The 26220-nt window shown below is 29.1% G+C and overlaps 1 protein-coding gene across 9 annotated transcripts in view; it reads left to right on the top strand.

Annotated features, from left to right (window-relative positions):
* Positions 1-25902, top strand: part of SNF4Agamma (SNF4/AMP-activated protein kinase gamma subunit) — a 279015-nt gene extending 253113 nt beyond the window's left edge. For 5 of the 9 annotated variants that reach the window (XM_065516510.1, XM_065516351.1, XM_065498135.1 and 2 more), the window contains 5 exons: positions 3959-4007; positions 22783-23073; positions 23143-23330; positions 23662-23865; positions 23993-25902. In XM_065516510.1, the coding sequence (XP_065372582.1) occupies positions 3959-4007; positions 22783-23073; positions 23143-23330; positions 23662-23865; positions 23993-24811 (1551 nt within the window). In that variant the 3' untranslated portion in view covers positions 24812-25902. The remainder of the gene's footprint in view (positions 1-3958; positions 4008-22782; positions 23074-23142; positions 23331-23661; positions 23866-23992) is intronic. The other 4 variants (XM_065498054.1, XM_065516434.1, XM_065498290.1 and 1 more) reach the window with 1 other exon arrangement.
* Positions 25903-26220: the final 318 nt, after the last annotated feature.

Raw genomic sequence — 26220 nt, forward strand, 5'->3', positions numbered from 1 at the left:
AATATCTTGTAACTTAAACAATTTTTTCTTTGTGACGAACTTTTTTACTCGGCGAAGAACAGCTGATGCTGTTGTTAAACGAGTTAAAACCAACTTCAGCTAGTTTTATATTTAGAGTCGACTTCAGCGTCAGAAGTATACTTTAACTTGTCTATGGTAGACCTAAAGTCCACTCTTAAGTAAAGTCGAGTTTAATTCTCTTAAAATGTACTTTATTTTTGACTATGATTATGGGCTAAGATTTCCTATAGCAAATTCTGTTATACACACGATTTTCTATAGAAAATACTATCAACTTATCCATCCCTGGTTCGCTCTTTACATTGCTGACAGCATACAGTGATGACAACTTTTAAAAAAGCATAAAGTATGTCAATAAATAAAAAAAAGCAGCTAAATAATGGGAAATTTCTCCTAAAAATGGAAGTTTTTGAATATTTAACATGAAACGTTTGAATAAATTAATCCTAAATAAAATAAGGAGTGAGATCGAAAAATTCTTAACATACATATATGTTTATAAAAAAGAAACCACTAAACTTACAGCTTTAATTTTTTTTTTATTTGATTGAAATTATTATTACAATTTACAAAAAAAATTATTTTTATAGTTTTAATCACTAGTGATGAAATTTTGAACCTTTTTCGGAAACCCTTCCATTAACGTTTTTATAGTGCTTTCTGTCACTTTGCTCGAACATGTAGTCCATCTCCGTTTAAAATCTACCACACTTTTGGACACCTTTTTTGTACTCTTCAATTCTCTTTTAACAAGAGCCCAATATCTCTCCACTGGCCTTAGCTCCGGGCAGTTTGGAGGATTTGCCTCTCTTGGTACAAATACCACATTATTGTTCTTGTACCACTCAAGGGCTTGTTTGCCATAGTGACAGGATGCCAAGTCAGGCCAAAAATAAGTGGACACATTATGAAGTCTTATGAATGGAAGCAGCCTTTTTTGTAAACATTCCTTGATGTAAATTTCGGTATTTATAGAGCCCGTTGTAACAAATGAGTGGCTTCTTTTGCCGCAACTGCATATTGCTTGCCATACCAAGAACTTTCTGGGAAATTTTGTCTGCTTTTGGGTCCTAAACTTTTCTTCAACATTCCCTCGAGCATCAGCAACATAAAATTTTTGACCTGGAAGTTGCGAAAAATCTGCCAGAACATACGTTTCGTCATCCATTATGCAGCAAGAATATTTTTTTATAAAACTTGACTTCAATTTCCGTGCTCTGTTTTTGGCCTCTAAATTTTTAGTAGCGTTCCTGTCAGGAACTTTTTGAGCCTTGTATGTTTTTAAACCTGCATTAGCTTTAACTTTTCGTACCAAATAGTCCGAGCACTGAGCTAACCGGGCTGCTTTCCTACCGGATGTGTTGGGAGCTCTTTTGAAAATGCGTTCTATTTTTTTGGCTTTAGAAACATCATGTGGACCATTCCTTCTACCTGAACCAGGTTTTCTATCAACTGACAAGTTCTCCCGGTACTGTTTAATAACATTGGAAACAGTTTGACGGCAGACCTTTGTATGCTTGGCCAACTTTTTGTAAGACCAAGTTGGGTTTTGTTGAAAATATTTAATAATTTCAGTACGCACTTTTTTCTGGTCACTCATTTTAATCAGATTAACAAAAAAATTAATATAATTGACATTACACATAATAACTGACATGTTTTTCAAAGGTAACTTGATCAAAAAAAAATTCAAATAATACTTGGGTTAAAAAATGTAATGAAAAACGTGTGTTAAGAATTTTTCGATCTCACTCCTTAAATGAAAAGTAACATATTTAAATTATTATATTTTTGAATTTGTTTTACCTTTTAATGAATATTTAAGAGTTTTGTTTTTCAAAAATAGCTATAGTGTCATCACTGAAAGCTTTAAATTTGTTTATCTTTTGTTTAGTTAATAAAAATTACTACCTATATATAGTAATATTCAGCTTGATTTCTGTTGATAATAACAATGATCAGTTAAGGTTTGTTTGTTTTTATTTTTTTGGAGCACCTATTTGTTTGTTTGTTTTTTGTCATGGTTGTGTTTTTATTTGCCAGCCTTTATTTGTATTAAAACAGTAAAGCCTATAATAAAGGTAAATTAGTTTGGGTGGTTATAAAAAGATAAAAATTCCGAAAAAGAAATTATTACATAGCAAAACTACATTGAAATAATTCAATTTTAAAACAAAATCCATTTAAAATTAACAAAAGTTGAAGTTATTGTTTTCAAAAGTGTCTATGAATTATCGTCATTTTATGACAAATTGTTTTTACTACTATTACACTTGTGATATGTTATCAACAACTTAAAAATAATTACAATCTTAAAGAATATTTATTAGGTCCTCAGCATTTTTATAAATTGACTCTTACACTTAGATAAATAACAAATTTTGATTGATTTGATTTCAAAACACCTGATAAACACATGTGTTTATTACATTCAAACATTCTGTTTACTTTAATCTTTATTATTAGGTTCCACTGTTGTTTTTCAGTTTATTTACACTTGTAATTTCATGTTTACAATCTCTCTCTATGACACACCCCTCTCTCATTTCCCACACTCTTTTAATCTATATTTACATTTTTAATTAACTTTAATAAATATTGCATGTATTGTAGATTATAATAAAAATATTTAATTTATTAAATGTTGTAGAAAATTAGTTCAATACATGTACATATGCATTTTTTTTTGCAAACAAATATTAAATGATGGTTGACATGTTTAACTAGTAAAATTAAAAGAAAATAATCACTATAATTTTAATATTTAGTTGATACCTATGTAAGATTGTGTGTTTGAGTGTTTGTGTGCAAAGAGAAATGAGGAAGAAGAATATTAAAAAAGAAAACGGTAAAATTCTTGTGAGAGAGCAGTGTTGCCAAATTAATGTGTAAACTTGTTTACATTAGAGAAGTGATGCAAAATATTGCGTTAATTTGTATAGATTAAAAGATAAATATTTTAAATCAATTAAAAACTATAAAATAATAAATTTGTTACTGTTTTATATGGATTTTATTGCAATTATTTTAATTATATTAAAATTGTGTATAAAAAATAAGTTTAGCATTTGTTTGTGACTATTAAAAGAAAAAGATAAAACGTTTGCCAAATTAATACGTACATAATTTAAAAAATTATGAAACTAATTTTTTTGGTAAAAAAAATGTCGGGTATTTTTCCCGATTTTGACCCATTGTAGGTCCGACTTACTATGGCGTTATATACGTCGTTTCAAAGGTCCTTGAAATATCTATCATTAGATATCCATATTGTCTACATTAGTGACCAGATATAGATCAAAAATAGGTAAAATTCTATAATGTCCTGGTTTTTTCCTTATATCTCAGCCATTTGTCGGCCGATTTTCTCGATTTTAAATAGTAACAGAACCGGCTCTATAGCGGATATACATATTGATTTATGAATCATGATTTCAACATACAGACGGACATGCCTATATTGACTCCGCTATCTATGAAGGGTATAAAAATATAATGTTCTAGGTCTTTCCGTCGCTCTTGGGGATATTTAAAAAATATTTCTTAATTTGTATAGATAAAACAAATATCTTTAATTTTCTTCGTTATGGGACTGGTATACACTTTTTAAAATAAATTTTCTGTTATTTAAAAGGGGGAACAATTTAATTTATTGTAATATTTATTTGTATTATTATTCTTCTGGAAAATATGATTTCTTATCTTTATTTACTAAAAAAATTATCACGGCATTGAAGTTCAATTGTTAATTACTGCGTTTTTTTTTTGTGTTTTATTTATATTTATAACAATGATTTGATTAAAAAAAAATGTGGAGATTCAAACCCAGCAAAAAATTTGAAAAAAAATTGTAATATATTTAATTATTTTCTAAAGTATTTAACTTATTTATAATACATTTATTTATTTATAAATTTGTTATTTTTTGTATTTCCAGTTGCCTGTTGCCGATCCGTTCCTAGAGAAAGTAAATCTCTCTGATTTTGGTAAGTGAAAGAAATTATTTTAAAATTATTTGACACTTTAATTGATTTTGTTTTTGTCTCAAAATAATGTGAGGATTGTCATTCTATGTTAAACACGCAAATAACTAGATATTTAAAGAAATTACTAAATAATGACTCAACGAAATTTGTTGTTTATGTATTTTGGCACTTGATCAATAAGTTAAAGATTATGTTGTATGGTTTTTATTTTCTGGGGGGCGAAAAAAGCTATAAATTATTTTTGGGGTTAAATGACAATGCTAACAAAAACGTGTATATGTTTCCACAAATTTAGAAAATTTAAAAATAAACCTAAAATACTGACAATTTTCTTTTGTCAAAGTCAAGTAAAGACATAAATACTTATGTTTAAACAATTAGAATGAAGGTGCTTTAAAAGATTATATAGCTTTTATTTAAAAACCAAATAAATTCACCAGAAATTACTATATATCCAGACAATTTTGTATATGAATAGATTTTTTTGAAATTGACAGAAATTGACACTTAAATAATGGATAATTAAGCATTTTAGAAGATTTTTGTTATAATTCTGTCTACTGATTCGAGTGTTATATTAACCCCCAGTAACACGAAGTATGGTTATGTGTTAACTAATATTATACTGACAGTTTTCATACAAAAATAATTTTAAACGACAGTATAACTATTAGTTAGCACCTAACCAGACTTCGTGATAATGGGGGTAATAGTTATTATTTTTATTTTACACTTAGCTATGCATTAATTTCAATTCTAGGCATATTCTTATGTATTTTCCTTTTAAAATTCTCAAATAAGCTTAAAATCTCTTTATTTCCTTTTATTTGTTTACATTTTAAATAACTCTTGTTGGCATCACTGCTCTCACCATTTAAACAGTTATACTGCAGTGTTGCCAATACATATTAAAAAAACTTCAGCAAAAAACTACATTAAGTTGCTAAAATTTTTGTTTTATATAAAAAAGTTAGCAAAATGTAAATTTTTTCATTTAAGAAATACATTTTCAGTCTTTAGCAAGCCTAAATGGCAACACTTTAACAAAAAATTTACATGTTTTCATTTAAATCCGCGATCGGCAGACATATACTACTACATTTTGCACTTGTATAAGTGTAAGAGCGAAAAAACAAGAAAGGAGAAATAGTTTTACTCTCATCTTTACTACAAAACAGGCATGGAAAACTGAACATGTTAACTAACCTATTTGTCTAGCAATTATTGTATATTAAAAAATAATAATTTACAAGAAACTTCTAAAAACCCAATTAAGCATCTAAATGTGAGAGAAAAAACATTTAAAATAGTTTATAATTCTAAAAACTACTTAATATGTAGTGTAGATGCTAAAAAAAAGTACAACAATAATATGAATTATCCACCTCTGCATTAACATTGTGTTTTCTATGCGTGTGAGTAGTCTGTGTAAATTTAGTAACGCCCACAATGCACAGTGCATAGGAGTTGCCGATCCCGGATTTAAATGAAGCTCTCTTTCTCTATATTTACTACATAAAATCTATTTAATTGAGTGGGTGCAAAGTAAATTAATAAAGTAGACTCAGTAGAATAGCTGACTATTTTTTTTACTTTGGTCTGATCTGTCAATTCACTTATGGTTGTTGTGGCGAAAAATACAACAAGCCCAAAAGCAAAAACAACAACAGGCAACTTTGACAGCTCAGACCTTAAACCAAAAACAAAATTGCTTGTGGTTTTTGTAAATGTTGTATTTGTTGTAGTACTGTCGCTACTTTATTAATTTACTTTGAGTGGGTGTTCATATTTTATTATTGTTATTGTTGTTGGAATACGTTTGATGGTCTGCCAAATAAAATAAACAAGTGGTTGGTTGGGGGTCGATTGGCTGCTACTACACTGTTTACTGTGGGGAAAACAAATTTAATATATTATTTGATTAAATATGTATTTATTTAGGAATACTTTCTGTATTAAGTTGTGATAATTAATGGGCATTATTTTTATCGCACAAATAAATATTATACATATTAAAATTCTTATGAAAAAATGTTTTAAAAATATAGGATGTTTATTAGGGTGGGTCAATTTGTTGACCAAAATTCGTAGACAGGAAATGATTCTAGGAAAAATGCTAAGGGACTTTGCCCTAGAAACCATAGGTCTAATATGGTATTTGGGAAAAATTGTTTTTTTTTTACCATAAATTTTTTTTTCATCAAAATCTATTTTCGTAAATTGTACATAAGATTCATCACAGCCGAAAATAGCTTGTTATAATAATAATCTTGTATTTTGCCATATTATGTTTGGTTAATGTAGTATTTTTCATAATTTTTTTATCATTTATTACTTAAAACGACTATTTTATAATTTGTTGTCCCTAATACAATGCTGACGATTTTTCCTCTAAACAAATATGTTAGCTCTAACTATCATATATTTATTATAACACACCATTTTACTTTATTTAAAAAGATTCAACAGTTTCACTTTCCTTTGACAAAGGTTTTCCTTTTCAAAGCTGAACCGAACAAAATGTCGTACAATATTCACACACACAATGTCCTCCCCTTTGACGCCATTTTACTTTTAAGCAGGGATGGACTGTTTAGTGCTTTTCCGAAATAATATAATTTTGGGAGTTTTTTTTAGAGAAATAAAACGAAATATGGAGTTTTCTTAAACAAATTTTAGAAGAAAAGGAAATATTTTTGAAAACTGTAATTACCATTGTATTATCACTTCAAAGTATATAGCAACAACAGTGTTTTTAAAATGCTTTTGGTGTAGAAAATAAAGTTTCGTTAAGTTTTTAAGTTGGCAAAAAATAAGATTTTTTTCTAGATTTAAATAGGTAGTCATTTATATTAATCGAATATGGATTGCATCTCTATTTAAAGCCTTTTGGTTTAGAAAATATAGTTTCGTTAAGTTTTTTTAATGACCAAAAATATTAAAGTTTTCTTGATTTAAATAGTAGCTTATTTATATTAAACAAATATATAGCAAAAGTTGTTTTGAAAAGCTTTTACTTTAGAAAATAAAGTTTCGTTATGTTTTTTAAATGCATAAATATAGAAAATTTTCCTAGATTTAAATAGCTGATTATTTTTTATAAACGAACATTGCAAAATTTGTTTTGAAACGCTTTTACTTTAGAAAATAAAGTTTCGTTAAGTTTTTTAAATGCCTAAAAATGTTAAATTTTCTTAGATTTAAATAGTAGTTTATTTATATTAAACGAATTTAATATAAAATTTCTTATAAATTTCTTTTGAAAAGCTTTTTATTTAGAAAATAAAGTTTCGTTAAGTTTTTTAATTGCATAAATATAGGAAATTTTTCTAGATTTAAATAGTAGCTTATTTATAATAAACGAACATTGCTAAATTTGTTTTGAAACGCTTTTACTTTAGAAAATAAACTTTCGTTAAGTTTTTTAAATGCATACAAACATGAAATTTTCCTTGATTTAAATAGCTGCTTATTTATATTAAACGAATATAGCGAAAGTTGTTTTGAAAAGATTTTATTTTAGAAAATAAAGTTTCGTTAAGTTGTTTAAATGCATAAATATAGGAAATTATTCTAGATTTAAATAATAGCTTATTTATAATAAACGAATATAGCGAAAGTTGTTTTGAAAAGATTTTATTTTAGAAAATAAAGTTTCGTTAAGTTTTTTGTATGCTTAAAAATATGAAATTTTCCTTGATTTAAATAGGAGCTTAGTTATAATAGACGAATATATCAAAAATTTTATTGAAATGCTGTTGGTGGAAAAAATAAAGTTTCGTTAAGTTTTTTAAATGGTCAAAAATATTTAAGTTTTCTAGATTTAAATAGTAGTTTATTTATATTAAACGAATATAGCAACATTTGTTTTGAAACGCTTTTACTTTAGAAAATAAAGTTTCGTTAAGTTTTTTAAATGCATAAATATAGGAAATTTTTCTAGATTTAAATAGTATCTTATTCATAATTAACGAATATATCAAAAGTTTTATTGAAATGCTGTTGGTGGAATAAATAAAGTTTCGTTAAGTTTTTTAAATGGCCAAAATTTTTTACATTTTAGAGATTTATAGTAGCTTATTTATAATAAACGAACACAGCATAATTTGTATTGAAAAGCTTTTTTAGTTTATAAAATAAAGTTTCGTTAAGTTTTTTAAATGCATAAAAATATGAAATTTTCCTGGATTTAAATTGGAGCTTAGTTATAATAGACAAATATATCAAAAGTTTTATTGAAATGTTTTTGGTTTAAAAAATAAAGTTTCGTTAAGTTTTTTTTAATGGCCAAAAATTTGTAATTTTTTCAGATTTTATAGACGAATATCGCAAAATTTGTTTTGCAAAGCTTTTAGTTTAGAAAATAAAGTTTCGTTAAGTTTTTAAATGGAAAAAGCTTCAATAGTTTGGCAAATAAAGCTAAAGATGTTTTGAAATGTTGGCTTAACAAAATTGTTTCGTTGAGAGTTCTCAATAGTAAAGAACAGAAATTTCCATCCCTGCTATGTTATTTCTTTTAAAGTAAAGAATTCACTCTTATTGGTTTCAAAAAGAAAATTGATTGCATACTCAGACATCTGTCATTTTCTCAATTATTTAGTTGTTTATTGTTTATCACCTTCATACTTATTTTCTTGACACCTACATACCTACGCTGAAAATTTTTGAAAAAGCTTTCTTTTTAGAGACAAGTACAATCACACATACATACACATCTGCTCAAAATAATAGATACACCAAAATTTATTTTTTAAAAACGAAAAAAAATAATGGTATATTGTAAAATTATAAAAAAAATTCAGTCGATTTTTATTTATAGTTAAAAGGAGAGTAAAAAACAAAAACAAAATATTTCATAATTAATAATAAATATTATAAAGTAAATTAAATTTCTTAAATTTCGAAAAATTTGGTGCTCATAATAATAGATACATTTTTAAAAATTCTTATTAAACAAAAGCTAATAAATTTTATCTTAAAAAAATTAGTTTATTATTAAAGTAAAGCTAGTATCCAGTATATCCACCTTTGTTTTGTAAAACTTTCTCCACTCTTCTGGGCATACTGGATATCAAGTTCTGACACTTCTCCAATGGAATCTTGTACCATATTTTTTGCGTTTTCTCCCATAAATCGTCTTTATTTTTGAAAACTTCCTTCGAAAGCCTTATCTTTAATTCACTCCACAAGTTTTCTATTGGGTTTAAATCAGTGGATTGGCTGGGCCAGCTTAAAACAGGTACGTTATTCTCCAAGAACCAGTTTTTAACTAATCTTGAACTATGTTTTGGGTCGTTGTCCTGCTGGAATGTCCATATTAATGGCATATTTTCCGATGCATATGGAAGCAATACGTTTTCCAATATGTCTCTATACCCACTAGCATTCATGGTATATTCTATTCGGAATATCGGACCAACACTATTCCATGAAAAGCAACCCCAAACCATTATGTTTCCCCCGCCATGTCTTACCGTCTTTTTTGTAAATTTAACGTGGAATTCTTTTCCTTTTGGTCGGCGTACATTTCTTTGGCAGTCGTTTCCAAACAAATTTATTTTTGTTTCGTCGCTCCATAAAATATTTCTCCATTTTTTTTCGCCTTCACACCCGGACCATTGTAAGTGCTCTTTAGCAAATTCTAATCTTGTCTTGATATTTTTTTGGCGCATTAGTGGCACTTTTCTGGCAATTCTTCCCGGCAATTTAGCTTGTAAAAGACGACGACGAACTGTTTGTGGACTGATTTCGTTACATAGCTCCGCAGAAATAGCTTTCGATGATATGAAAGGGTCTTTTTTAACCATAAGGACGATCCGCCTATCTGTTTCTGGACTGGTTTTCTTTGGTCTACAGCGAGTTTCTCTTTTTTGTTTTTTAGATAAAGCATTTTGGACAAAATGTAAAGATCTTCCTATGCTCTTTGCTATTTCCCGTAATGATTTTCCTTGATTTCTCATCGTTTGAACAATTTTTTTCTCATCTTCGGTACAATGATGATTTCGTCCCATTTTCTTCAAAAGAGTCCTATTTTTTATAAAATTGTTGCTAAAATTTAAATTATACTTACTGTTTCACGTAAATAGGAACAAAAAATTGCACAAAAAAAAAATTGTATATAAACAAATTACAAATTACTGATGTGTATCTATTTTTATGAGCAAATAATTTTTTGTAATTCAAATAAATTCGTTTTTAAAAATCAACATGAAAGCAAATAGTTGCCAGATTTTTGACTGACATGACATTGCCAGATAGAAATTTTAATAATATGATGTATTCTTAACGCTTGCGAGGAAATTTTCAATGTTACCGCCATTTAAATTTTTTCCAATTAGGTGTATCTATTATTTTGAGCAGATGTGTATGTACATTTATTTATATACATATGTTTGTGTGCATATGTTGTAAATAACGGTTTATGAATCCATTTCATTGTGATTGAGATGTAGTGTTTTTGTTTTTCTTATTTTCTCAATTACTCTCGTACTATCAAAACAATGGAATAACATGATTTGTTGTAATTGTAGGGAGCATGTTTGTGTGTGTGTGTATGTTTTCTTTGCCAATTTATCTTGTGGGAAAAATGTTGCCAGAATGTTTTCTTTGGTATTTTATTAAAGGGTAGGGTATTCCAATCCTGTCTTGACAAGCGGGCAATTTCTTGTCCACACATGAATTTGTGTGGTGTGGACAGGAACAAAACATTGGCAAAATGTGTCCAAACAAGACAAATTCATGGGCTCATGGCTAGTCATAATAGGGATAAAGAATTTCAACAAATCGGTTAATTTTAATTGATTTCTGATTAATATTATACGATGAATTTAAATACAAGCATTATTAAAAAATAAATCTGATTAAAAAGTAGAAGAAATATTAATGATTTGATTTTTACTAGTTATTTATTTTTATTAAGGGATACTTAAGTTATTTACCAAACATTTTATTTTTTTGTTTCGCTTTTTATTTGTTACTGTTGAATTTGTCCTCCCCCTAATCCATCTGGCAATTCTGAGATTTTTATTGTTTAGCATAGTTTTGTGAAAAATCTATTGAAACTGTTTTCTTTTGAGCATATTCCCCCGTATTTGTTTTTGCAAAAAAGAAAAAAACACTTAATGAAAATCTACACAAGGTATTCTTAATTTTTGTTTGTGTCGTTTTGATACAACATTTTTTATTTTTTTTTTTGAAAATAAATAGCAATAAGAACAAAAATGCGAGCAAAAAAAAAAGAGTGCTGGTGTTTGAAACTAATTTATTTTCAGTTTGTTTTGAAATTTCGAGATGTTTAGAACGATATTGAGATGATCAAATTTAAATTTAAATGTGTTTAAAAAATTTATTATATAAATAAGCCAAGCAAATAAAATAGAAATATTAAAGATAAATAAAACAATAATATTTAAAATAATTATTTGAATTATCCCCTAAACAATAACTAAAACGGATGTTTTCTTAAAAAAAAAGAAATGTGCTTAAATCTAAACTAAAATCAAAACAAAATATTTAAAACCACCACCAAAAAATAAATAAATTAAAATAGAAAATAGTATGAATCTATTAGTATAAATAATAAATAAATAAATTGTTTAAAATTGTGTGTGTATTTTCGCCGATGCTGTTGTAGTCAGTCTCTTGCCTAAACGGTTTAATTTATTTATTTATTTGTAAATTAATTTAAATTAGTTTCAATTATTTATTTAATAATTTTTGTTAGCCCAGAAAAAAAAACACTGCTGCAGACATGATGACAACCATTTTATTAAACAATTTTTTTTTTTATTAATTCAAACATTTTTATAATTTTCTTTTTTATCATGCTTAAAATTTAATTTTCATTTTGATATATACAAACTAATTTCCATTTGTCATAAGCTTCATCAACATTTTTCATATTTATTTATTAATTTTCTTTTTTTAAAAAAAAAAAAAATCTTTGTTTTTTGGTTATTTTGTGGGCGTGAATTTGGCAAGATTTTTATTTTCATTTAACGTTAGTCTGTCTATACAGGGCTTTTTTTTTTGTTTGTTTATATACTTTAATTATTTATTTCTTTTTTTTAATTTTTTTTTACTTAAATGTTTTTCTTTTTTTTTTGATGTGAGATCTTTATCCATATTTAATATTTCAATTATCTTTTTGGACTTTGCATTAGTATTTTGAAATGGGTTATTTTATTATTTTTTTAATGCACATACCAGCAATACTAATAATTAAATAAGAAATCAGGAGATTGTTTTATTGAAATGTAGAAGAAATTATATTATTTTTTTTATTTTAACTAATTTGTTCTTTTTACTGGAGAGTTTTAAACCAAAATATTTAGATGCTTTTAATCTGTCATCTTTTGTATGTTTAGCATTAGAAAACAGCCTGTTTAGCATCACTGTTTTAGATATAACGGTTTTTAAGGCAACTGGTTTTTAGTGTTGCCATACTTTGTTGACTATTCGGTTACTCGTTACAGTTTCATGAACATTTTAGTTCGATTCAATATTAATGATTTATATGTGCTTTTTTCAAATCCGTAAACCTTTTTTTAATATCTTCTGTATGTTAGATGATAAAATGTCTGCATATGTAAAGTTTTAAAATAAAAATAGAATTACATTGTCTGTTTTGCTGCACAGTAATACTGAAAACATTTAACGCACTTTGATCAATGAAACAACTTTGACCTATTTAAAAGAAAATTTGTGTCATCTCGTCCAAATAGGACTTTAGGATTTTAAATGTGTTGAAAAAAACCAAAAGGATTTGGGGGTGACAGTTGGATGCTCGTACATTTATTTTCTTCTTTTAAAAATAATATTTCAAGTTTCTTTTCATGGAATTATTAACTATGTGTCAAATGAAATTCCAAAAATGACCAATTTTACAATTTACAGCAAATTGATTGAGATAACCATAGAATTTTGTTTTGAAAAAATTGTTATGCTCCAAATTTTATATCTTAAAAATAATAGGTTTCTTTACTTCCAAAAAAAATTATTCCTGATGCAAATAGAAAATTTATCAAACAAATGTTTATAAAACAAACACAAACTCCGAAGCGTTTTGCTTGTCTGCAGATACAGCCAGAGTTTCAGGCGAAAAACGAACCCGCAACCTTCAAGTTGATAGTCCAGCACACTATCGATAGTCCAACATTTTAAAATAACTTAAGACCAGGTTTTCAAATGGGCTTTTAAAGTATTATGACAAAATATTACGTAATTCAAAGCGAGTCATGAACAACCTATAGTTCAAGTACTTTTACTTTGGTCAGCGTCAAAATTGCTAGCAAGAGAGTTTAAGAAATTCCCTAAATTTTTTCTCCGGGAAGTTATCAATAATATGAAATTGGAAATTAATTTTCGTGCAGTGCAAATGAGGCAGGCTGGTCTTGGTTGCTATCGCCCCTCCAAAAAAAACTCTTATTTCTTATTTGCCAAAGAACTGGTCGATACTGAATTTTAGATCCGAATGCAATTTAAGACTTAGTAATGGGAGAACATTTGTATGGCGGTCGAAGGTAAAGAAACTGCACCCCAAGGACAAAGTCAAGTTTGGCGGTGGATCAATTCATATCATAAAATATTGTGACTGGAATCGGATATAGATCCATTTTAAACGATGTTAGGTAGGATGTAATGCTGAGGAAAATACCCGAGTGGTTACCATCCAATGAGATACGCGTTTTGATCGCAATCCTAAAAGAACCAAAGATCTAGAAATAGTAGTTGTGGTTTCAGTAATAAAATGTTTTTAGGATAAAGCTACTGATTGTGGCACTTTGTCCGATTCTACAACAATAAACTAGGCTGACAGGAGGTAAAAAGACAAAAAAACAGTTGATTTTCAGTAACAGTTTTCCGTCTATTGTTATCCAAACCAGTGGTATTGCCATTCATGTTACTCAACTGTACGCCTTCTCACTCTAGCTGCGGAAAGACGGGCTCCTGAACCGCATTACCAGATGATACTTGGTATCAAACCGGAAGTAGGGAGCAGCTGGGGAAATTCTAAACAAAGAAATCGCTTCTTGTTATCGCCAAGTGCGAAAAACCCCGCCACCATGCGTGTCTAAAGATTTTCTTTACAACTTCCTAGTCAGACTTTTGCTACTGGACATGCAACAGGAAGTCTTGCGAAGGATTTCACATACAGAGAAGCTATCGAAATTTTCCAAAATTTTTCAGAATTTCTTCAAGAAGGCGAATTAAAAAAATATAAACGACTAACGAAATAACTTTCTGAAAATCATTTTGGAACATAATCGAAAATCCATAATTTCCTTATAAGATGCCAAAGTTATTTATTTTATACTAGTTGACTGCCCCGGCTTCGCCCGGTAGCATTTACTCCAACCCACCTACACCTGCCTGTTCTTATTTATTTGCAAATAAAATATCTAAATTTGTACTGCATACTTTAGGGAGCTTTTTTATTACAGTTGACTAGAACCCAAAAAAAAATCAGAGTTTTACCCGGAATTTTTTAATTTTTTTTTCTTTACAAACCATCTCCTGAAAATTTCGAATCGAATATAAAAAAAAATCAGCCAAATCGCTCCAGCCGTTCTCACGTGATGCCATTACATATATGGACCATTTAATTTTTATATAGATTTACTTCATTTAAGCTGTCAAACTAATACACGTTATATATTCTATGTAACACAGCCTGTACGAAAAACGTTTTTACAATTTAAAAAAAACAACAACAATTTTCATTTACAAATACTGTTTGTTGTTATTATTCTTATACCAAATAGTAGGTATATTTTTTGTATTATTTGTTTTCACAAAACTTTACTGGTTTGTGTGTTATCAAAAACAAAAACAAATACAAAAATAAGAAAAACAAATGTAAACAAAAGCTTTTGATGCTGCCAGTAGCATTTACTGTAAGTGTGCTGCCATATTTTTTTGTTGGCAAATGTCAAGGTAAATTAAAATCAAAGCGAAATTTGCATTTTTCGCAATTTTACTTGCAAAAGTAAAAAAATTATCTAGAATTATTAAAGAAAATCTCTGTTTATTATATGCATTTAAAATAAAAGGAAATAGCATGAATTTTTCTAATATTTTTAACATTTAGTAGCGTCATTATTGCATACATACCTGCCTTGACGCCTTTTTTTACAAAATGATTCAATACTTTGTTATTTTAATTAAATTTCAGTTAAAAACTAAACGAATTTTGTATTTGTTTTTCTTTTTGTTTATTACAAAATAATTTACATTTACATTCAAAGGAATTTACTGCGAACGAGGTACAAGCATTAGAAAGATTTATGTATTTTATTTTTCCTCATGATACATTGCCAAAGAAAATAAATTTAAAAGATTTTTGTTTAATTTATTTCTTGCTTTTCCACTACCTTTCCACTACATATATAATATGGCATTTTGCAAAACAATAGATAGATAGTAGGACGGCTTCCTGAAGGCGTCATTAAATTTTTCAACATTGTCTGGTTTATTTTGTGGTCGTGGCGTTAATTACGAAAATTGTTGAACAAAAACCCCCCAACGAAGCCATGCTAAATAATATATGTAAATATATACAATATATATAATCAACCAACCCCAAAATATGAAAAAAATTAGCCACATCTGTTGCATTTGGCCAAAACAAAACTGAGAAAAGAATAAAAATAAAACAAAACTGAAGAGGTATAACTAACAACAAATTACATTAATTTTTAATGCCAACAAATTAATTAGCCACAAACAATTATTGTAATTTTCTGTGTATTTTTAAAGAAATTTATTATTATTAAAGACTTTTTTTTAAAAAAAAAATAAATAACAGAAACTTGGCGGTTTTTGTTTGTAACGAAATTATTTAAGAGATTTTTGAGACAGGGAATTCGAAAGAAAACACTTCCGAATTACTCTGAAATTGGAATATTGTCTTTATCGATTCTATTTAAGATATAACCCCCCTAGTTTATTTCGATTACAACAGTATTAATAATAGGAATAAACTTTGTACAAATCAAAGACCCCTTATACATAGTTTTGAGTATATGTTAACTAATCACAATCTTGTGAGTCTGAAAAGATAATCACCCCTATCATGAAAAACATGTGAAATTTATGTTCCCATGAAATATCCATTTCCCTCGAAGGGAAAATTGCTATCGTGATATTCCCCTGAACTTTTCATTCACAATAGTTGATTTTGTTCGTAACAGCTGTTTATTGTTTACAAAATTTCATCTAAAAATTTCCAAACATGGGGAATTTTTTCACGTGATCAAAGTTTATGAACGAAAAATGGGAAAAGGGAACATATTTCATGTGAAATATTGATTCGCGATAGGGGTGAATATTGAATATATTTCGCCTGCTGGTGCGGATCTATTATCTATAGTTAACCGAAAAGTGTTAGTATAAAAAAGAGAAACGTAAAATAAAATTTACTTCATTAAAACTTCCCCCACCACAAATGGTTGACCTGGATCAGTGCCTGATCGCCTGGATTACTACCGACCATTTTGGTTTATTGATTGGTAAAATCATAAGATAAAACATTGACATCGAAGGGTGCCCCGATAGACTAGTCGATAGAGTGCTGGACTATTAATCTGAGGGTTGCGGATTCGATTCCCACCAGAGACTGTGGGTGGGGGTTTTTCAAAAAAATCACTGATGGGCAACAATTATACTTTTGATGTGTTCATGAAAAGTCCATTTAACGATGGCCGTATGTTGACTGAAATAGATTTTCCAAAGCTTCACGATAACCTAAAGACAGTGGTATCAGTTCCAGTTCCTTTTGAGTCCATATTTTGTGATTAAGGTCTGGCGATTGGGCAGTCTACTTTAAAACAAGTACCTCTTTGGAATGTAACCACAACTATAGAAGTGTTTGGAATACTTGTCGTGCTGGAATCTCCAAACTAGGATAAAGTCGTTCAAAATGAATCCAGTAATATTTTTTATGATATGAATTTGACCCATAGCTTGCCTGAAACATAGTCGCCCACATCATAATATTGCCACCGCCAAACTTAGACCCCTTTCACACGAGGCAATTTAGTTGCGCAAGTCTCTTGCCCAACAACAAAACAGCATGTAAAATTTTCTTCTCCTTAACCCGACATTACCTCTGGCATCTACAAACACGAGAGACTTGCGGAACTAAATTGCCTAGTGTGAAAGGGGTCTTAGCTTTCTTATTTGTGTATTTGGGGTCCAGTCTCTTTCCCTTCGGTCGTCTTACAAATATTCTACCATCACTGCCTCTTTCATTTATGTTGTTACCAGTATAAATGTTCCTTGGCAAAATGTATACGAGCAGTTTTTCCACGGGACGATAGCAACCAAGACCAGTCTCATTAGCGTTGCCACTAATAGTTCTAGAACTAATTTCATTGTTGATAACCTCCCGGGGAGAAATTTTTGGGAAATTCTTAAACTCTCTTGCTATTAATTTATCATGTCTTGAAGTAGTTTTATGTGATAGTCCTACCAAATGCTAAGTTTTTGCAATCCTTGACTCACGAATTTTTTATAATTTTTGAATTAGCTGAATATTTATCACAGATAGGTCAACAAAATAGGTATTTGTTTGTAAGATTGGAGTCAAATGTTTTTCCGCCGATCCATTCGTGTGGTTTGGAAAAAGAAGTAGTCACTCGGGGCTAAATCCAGGCAATAGTGCGGATGAGGGAGCAATTTGCCTGCACATGTGTGCACCCGATTGTGGAAAGCTTTGTAATACCCAAGTGATCATTCAAAATTGAAACCATTGAGTCATGTGAGAAGCCTTAGATTGTTCAAATTTTGTCAGGAGTCAACTGACAGATGGCTGTTGACAGGAGCAGTTTTGCTCTTTCAGTTAAGAGACCGGAAATTCAAAAGGTCACGGACTTATCAAAAAAGTTTCCATTGTATATTGCCACGCTCCTATCAATGTCTTGAAGACATGGCCAACTGGGGTGTTGGTCATGTCTGTATTCCATGTAAAGCCACCTCAAGAAAAATGTTTTGTTACAAAAAAAAATCGCTTTTTAGCAAAAATAAATCGCTTTTATGTCTCATTTGCTTCGTTTAATTCACAACATTTTCAACATTGTACATTTTTTTTCTAAATTAGCCAACTGCATATAAATCATTATTAAAAATTGTTGTCGTAACATAAATTTTCCCAAGACACAACAACCGCAACAACAAAAAGAAAATCATTTGTTTGCAAATCATTTGTTTGTAAATAAGTGTGATTTAACATTGATTTGGTGAATATTTCACACACACTGACACATTAATGTCTCATTTTCATAACAATTAATTACAATAACAACAACACATGCTTAATTTACACACGTTTAGTGAAAAACAAAACAAACAATCAAACAAAAATAAAACGACTAAAAGGAAGCAAAAACAACAACAATAAAATGAAATTGTCTTGATTTAATGTCTGTCGTCTGCAGTAGTAGTGTTTTTATTTTTATTCCTAGTTTCTTTTCTTATTTATTTTAGTTTTTCTTTTTATTTTTTCTTAAAAAAAAAAATAGTGTCTCTAGTCGTCGCTATTTATTTCTCTATTGTTGTAGATTTATTAGTAGTGTGAAATGAACAATTATTTTAAATTATAAATTGTGTTTATTTTTTTTTTATTCTTTTTTGTATTTGATCTATTGTGATAAAATGTTCTAAATGCATTTTTATACAAACACATTCATTCATTCACACACATACCACAACAACAACAACAAATTTAACGACGAATTTAATGAGTTAAATCGCGTTTATTAAACGCTCAAGTTCGTTTGTCTCTCAACCGCGCCGCGCTGTTGTGTTATCGTTATTATTTGCCGTGATTTCGTCCGCATGTTACAACTCCATTTCTATTCAAATCATGCCGGTCGCTTGGTCCTTCGTCCTGGTCAAAAACCGAATCCAGATATTGAAATTTATCCGTTAGAGAGTATTAAAGAATTCGAACATGTTTCCCAGGCATGGAAGCGTTGTTTAGCGGGAATTTTAAAGAAAAGTGTACAAAATAGTAAGTTAAATCATTAATTGGGGTTTTAAAATAAAATTAATATATAAATTATTAGTTTTTTAAATAAAAAGACAAACCACCATTTTCTCAATATTAATTAATTAACATTTTTTTGTATGAGAACTGTCAGTTTATCATCACAATAAAAAATAACCAGAGATTGAGAAAATGGGAGAGAGTCTTCTAAAATTTTATGTTTATACCTACTTGATGCTAAAGTTTCATTTAAAACTGTATATTTTATTTAAATTTGGAACAAAAGTTTACGGGTAACGGATTCTAGATGACTTTAGTAATTTAATTAAGGGTCTGATCAGAAAACAATTGAAATGTTTGTCTGAAAATCACTCAGTTTCAAAATAATGTTTGAGTGGATTTCTAAAAAAAAAATATTTTTTCCAATCTTGTTGGTTCTTCAAAGCATTGTCGATGTGAAGGATGTAGTAAAAAACAGGGGGCCGAATTATCTCATTCGATATCGAGTAAAATTTATCGTATTTGAGATTACATTCGATATGGAGCAAGAAATTTAGTGCATTATATCATAATTTTGATATGATAGCTCAAAAATATAACATAGCTTTAATTTAAAAGTCAAAAAAATTTCGATTTTTCAAAAAAAAAATTCAAAAATTGTATTTCTTAAGTAATAAATTGTTTATTATGATAGATATCCCACTCGCATCCCACTAAGAGACTAAAAATATCTTAAAGGAATGGACCTAAGCTTTCTTTTGAGCAAAAAAATAAAAAATTAAAGAAAGGGCCCATTTTGAAAAAATTTTGCCAAAAAAAGTCAAAAATTGTATGTCTTGAGTTACAAAATATTTATTTTGATAGATATCCCACTCGCATCCTACTAAGCGACCATAAGGATCTTTAATAAAAATATCTCAGCTTTTGTTTGAGCTAAAAAAAAAATTTAAAAAGGGTCCATTTTGAAAAAAAGTCAAAAATTTTATGTTTTGAGTTGCAAAACATTTATTTTGATAGATACCGAACTCGTATCCCCCTAAGCGAGGCCTTCAAGGAAAATATCTAAGCTTTATTTTAAGAAAAAAAGGGCACATTTAAAAAAAAAGTAGAAAAAGTTTTTGATTTCGGAAAAAAAATATTAAAAATTTTTTATTTTTTTTTTGTAAATATTTTTTTTTTCGAAAGATTGAAGAAAGAGCTATCTAAACTATTTGGGACACATTTTGCTAAGAACAATAGGTAGTAAATTACTTGGATAAGAAAAAACACCTGCTTGGCCAAAATGATAAATTTTTACCCCCTCTAAATCAGAGAGTTCTCGACCAATCTTGTTAAAAAATTGTGTCTGAGTTACTATCCAATAGAACTAATGGTGCAAATTTCATCCCGATCGGAAGACATCGATTTCAAAAGTTGGTTCACTTGACATGAAATGCCCCATATGTAAATGGGGGCAAAGTCCATGACTTTTTGAATGAAACACAGGTTTTTTGGATAAAAAAAATCATTATCTCTTTCAACCTAGTCTTCTTTGAGCTCTGTTTCTCCAAATTTTTTTTATCCCTTCCAAAAAATAAGATTTGTTTGAAGTCATCAAAATAGGTTGGAGTCAAATCTCGAGCCATTTCTTTAGGTTTGGAAACAAGAAATAGTCACTCGGTACTAAATCTGGAGAATATAGCGAATGAGGGAGCAATTCGTAGCCAAATTCATGGAGTTTTGCCATGGAAACTGCGCATTGTGAGCAAACAAGGCAGCCATCTTGCGGTAAGCTTTCTCATACCCAAGTGATCATTCAAAATTTAAACCACTGAGCCATGTGAGATGCCAATGGCTTCCACAATCTCTAACACTTTCAATCTCCGATCGGCCAATTTTTTCAATTGTTTCGGATGTAGAGACCTCAACTGCGCGACACAACGAAATTCAGTAAACCATATTTTTTTTACCATTGAAATTTATGGTGGAAAGTTCCATTAATAATGTTTTTTTTTCCGCAAAAAATAATAACCCCTTTCGACAATAACATGTGAAATTTATGTTCCCATGCAATATTCATTTCCCTCCAAGGGACAATTCACAATAGTTGACTTTGTTCGTAGTAGCATACGGCCTGGTAAACCAGTCCCATATATGATCTCTGACTCCCGGCCGAGTGGTTCTGACACCACACCTCGACCGAAAACCAAGACCAGCGATCATTATATCACGAATGCCACGTTTCCTGAGTACTTAGCCAACTCCTATCTGCTACTTTTAAATCCCCTGTTGTTTCGTCTAACAGCACCTAGTAAGATAAAATTGATGGCCCGAAATTTGTCACTAGCTCAAATAACAGTCCAACGATTTTCTACCCGTTTTGGGTTTTAAACCACAGACACAGCCTACTCTCCGAAGTGACCTACCTCACCAATGATCCAGACAGGACAAATTCCTGAGGCTCACTGAATCCCTGTGAATATTGTCAGCTGCGAATTAAAAAAAAAATTCTTACCAGGAATGTGGTCCGTGCTCCTCAGGGAACCGGTTTTGACATAAGTCTCGTATTTGAGTTATATATAAGTTTGTCATTCCGTTTGTAATTTCTACATTTTTCATTTGCGATGCCACAAAGTATATATATTCTGGATCGTTATAGATAGCGAAGTCGATATATCCATGTCCGTCTGTATGTTGAAATCAACTTTCCGAAGCCCCCAAATAACTTACATACATCAATATATTGGGAATACTTCCGGCTCGGTTGCTATTTAAAATCGACTATTTGAAATCGGCCCATAAATGGCTGAGATATTAGGAAAAAACCGGGAAAACCTCGATTTTTGGCCTATTTTTTTTATCTATATCTGGATAACTAGTCATTAATATAGACAATATGGATATCTAATGATAGACATTTCAAAGTCCGTTGCAACGATGTATATAAGGCTATAGTAAGTTGGATCTACAATAGGTCAAAATCGGAAAAAATATTTTTTAAACCGAATTTTTTTTCATTTAAAATTTTTTTTTGTCATAAATAAATTATTTTTTGAAAAAAATTTTTTTTAAAAATTAAAAAAATTTAAAAAAAAAAAATTGGAAAAAACTTTTTTTAAAACTATTAAAAAAAATTTAAACTAATTTTTTAAAAACAATTTAAAAATAAATTAATTTTGTTTAAATAAAAATATTTTTAAGTATAATTTGGTGAAGGGTATATAAGATTCGGCACAGTCGAAAATAGCTATCTTTCTTGATTTCTTTAAAAAAGTTTTTGTATTCAGCTACATTTTTCCCGAATACTGTCCGATTTTTGGCCTAATACTAAATCTATCTAGCGTGTACGAATTTTTGGCCTAATACTACACCTATACCGAATATTTAGTGGAACTCCAGAAATAAGATATATTTCTTGTTGGGTCTTTTTTATTATTTTCTCTCGATATTACCGACTGACTAATAAAGAAATGAGATATTTTCTGGAACGTTGTAAATTATTTTTTTTAAACTAAGTTTACTAAATTTAAAAGTGTCAAATTTATTTCCAAATCTTATTAATATGGAAGATTAGTAAGACAACAATTAAGAGCCTGATTCGGAAACATGAGCAGAAAACAATTTTAAATTATTTATATGAAATTCACTCGGTTTCCAAATAATTTTTAAGAGTTTTTTTATGCAAAAATTTTAAAATTGTTTACCGGTCAGGTCCATAATTAAACTCTTTTTTTCTGTTCTTAATTTCTTATTTTAAATATCCCTATAATTTACTAATTGTTCTTGTTTGTTTTATGTCTCTCTTTGCAGAAGAAGATGATTCTCAGATATTTGTAAAATTTTTCCGTTTCCACAAATGTTACGATCTGATACCCACATCAGCCAAACTGGTTGTCTTCGATACACAATTATTGGTTAAGAAAGCCTTCTATGCTTTAGTCTATAATGGTGTGCGTGCCGCACCGCTCTGGGATTCACAGAAACAGCAATTTGTTGGAATGTTGACCATAACAGATTTTATAAAAATCTTAAGAATGTATTATAAATCACCGAATGCCTCAATAGAACAATTGGAAGAGCACAAATTAGATACATGGAGAAGTAAGTTTATATTATTACAATTATTAATTAGATTTTATATTCATTTAATTTGTTTTTTCATATAAATTGATTTAACAGGTGTTTTACATAATGAAGTGATGCCATTAGTTAGTATTGGTCCAGATGCTTCGCTATATGATGCCATTAAGATACTCGTACACAATCGTATACATCGATTACCTGTTATAGATCCCGCAACGGGCAATGTATTATATATATTAACCCATAAACGTATATTAAGGTTCCTGTTTTTATATGTAAGTAGAAAAGGAGAAATGGGAAATATTTTTAGAGTGTTCATAAATACAATACATTTTGTGCTGAAATTTAACATGGTTCCAAATGATTCTTTAATTTTTTGGATTGATTTCAATGCTTTAAGCAAAACGTCAGTCTTTACGGCGTTTTACTTTTTACAATTTGGCATCACTGTTGTCATTCCAGTTGAATGATAATTTCAAAGAAGAAGAAGACTTTAAGCAGTGATGCCAAGTATGCTGCAAATTTATTGTATTTACGAACACACTTTTTCTTTATTTTTGCTAATGTTCATTATTAATGGCGTTTTTTAATGATTTTTTGTTACAGATTAATGAATTGCCTAAACCTTCTTATATGCAAAAGAAATTGCGTGCTTTAAAAATTGGCACCTATGATAATATCGAAGTGGCCGATGAACACACTAGCATTATAACAGCTTTAAAGAAATTCGTTGAGCGAAGAGTATCCGCCTTACCTTTAGTTGATTCCGAAGGACGTTTAGTTGATATCTATGCCAAATTTGATGTTATTGTAAGTATATTTTGTAATTAAATTACGTGATTTCAGTTATCAAAAATTGAATTCCTACATTGCATTAAAACAAATCTTACAAATTCTCACAATTCATGATTTCTCTTTCATTCAATTCCTCTTACAGAACCTGGCAGCCGAAAAAACGTACAACGATCTCGATGTCTCCTTGCGCAAAGCCAACGAACATCGCAATGAATGGTTTGAGGGTGTGCAATGTTGTAATTTGGACGAAACCTTATACACCATCCTCGAGCGCATAGTACGCGCCGAAGTCCATCGTTTGGTGGTGGTCGATGAGAATCGCAAAGTCATTGGTATTATTTCGCTATCGGATATATTGCTTTATCTTGTGCTGCGGCCCAGCGGTGAAGGTGTGGGCGTGTCAGAAAGTTCTCTAAGAGCCTCAGATCCTATACTACAGAGAAAACTGTCCGATGATGAAGATGCCACATCGCTAGACAACAAATCACCCTCAGTGGGTTCGGGTAGTCGCAGTCTCATCGAAGACATACCCGAAGAGGAGGTTTTTGGCAGCGGTGATAAGGTGGCGAAAGACAGCGATGATAATGTGGACAACAACAGCATAAACGATAAAGTCAATAATAATCAGGAGGATAGTGTGTCCACAACGGAAATTGTGGTGGAACAAGGTGTTAAAGCGACAAATGATACGAGTGTTCTTCAAGCGGAAATATCATTTGCCGATGAAGCCGAAGAGGATGCTAATAGTAATGAGGATGAGCAAAGGGGGCAGGAAGAGGAGGACGACGACGAAGATGATGATGCTAAGGATGTGATAAGCGGTAATTGTGATAATTTGAAAAAATCAAACACCACCAATAACACAAATTCATCAGCAGATGATGCGGAATTAACAACAACGGCGGCTGTTACAGCCTTAAATCAAACAACAGCTCGTGAAATGGCTCTTGTTAGTGAATAAATACATTAAAAACAAAGCATAATTATTTAAATATTTAATAATTACTATACAACTCTACAACATGTGTGTGAATATGAAAGAATAATTATGGTAATCATTCAGACATATATAAACTTTTCTTCTTTTTTTTTGTAATATTAATTTAAAAGTTTAGTGCAAAGAATTTAGCAACAAAGGAAAATGTTTATAAAAATTCACATCATATAATTTATTAACAAATTTCTAATTATCTAAAATTGCAAATGGTAAACAAATTCAAACACTTTTTCAATTTACAAACAATATTTCAAATTTAGTTTTTATTTAAAGCCTATTTATCTATATTAAAATAGTTTTTATAAAAAGGAAACCAGTAGAGAAAAACAAACATGTAAAATATAAAGTTTTTTTAACAGTTTATTTAAGAACACAAAACACTTAATTTAGTTTTGAAAATACAAATCCAAACAAGATTGGTAAAATATTTTATTTGTTAAAGTTATGTGAAGCTTAAAAAATCTAAAAACAAAACTTTAACTTGAAAGATTATATTGTTTAATTTAAGTAAATTTAAAAGAACATAACACACAAGAAGCGTCATTATGATTTAAAGCCAAATATGTTAAAATAGTTTTATGATTTGTTAAAAATTTAATTGAGAAAAAAATGAAAACAACAAAAATAATTGGTGTAAATTTTGTTTATTATTTTAATTTAATTTAATATATTAAAATTGTAATTGTTTTAAAGAAAAGCGTAAAATTGCAATATCTTAAACTTTTGCTTAAAGCCAGGCCTAAAAATATTACAAATACAAACACTTATAAAAAGTTTAATTACCAAATGAAACCGGCTTATAAATAACACCTAAAACCCAATTAATTAATAATTCTTTCATAAATTATATTGCATTGCAAAATGAGAAAAAAAATACAACAAACAAAATTATTATTATTAATATTATATTTATAATTTTAAGTGATATTTAACTTAAAGCTAAATGTAGTTTCTAAAAATTAACTCCAAGATAAAAAATGAGAAATAATATTAAAATATTTGAAAATAAACATACAAAAAAATAAAAAAAACATTGTTGAAACTTAAAAATAAAATTGTTTTAATTGAAATTAAGAAAATATATAATTCAAGTCATTAATGCACGAAATTAGTCATAATCCCTTCATTTACGCTTCATTTGGTCAGTCAAGTTAGCATAAAAATGCATGATATCAGTCAGTCATAATGCCTTCATTAACTTCACAAATATTATTGAATTCATGCATAAAAATTTCATGTATACATGATATCATTTACCAAACTCCTATTCAAAAATAATTTACATAAATAAATGCAATAATTTTAAAACATTTAAAAAGCCGTTTTATCTTAAAATACAACTCTGCTTTGAAAACGCTTAAAGGCTGGTAAAA

This window comes from Calliphora vicina, chromosome 1, assembly GCF_958450345.1.
Source record: "Calliphora vicina chromosome 1, idCalVici1.1, whole genome shotgun sequence".
NCBI lineage: Eukaryota > Metazoa > Arthropoda > Insecta > Diptera > Calliphoridae > Calliphora > Calliphora vicina.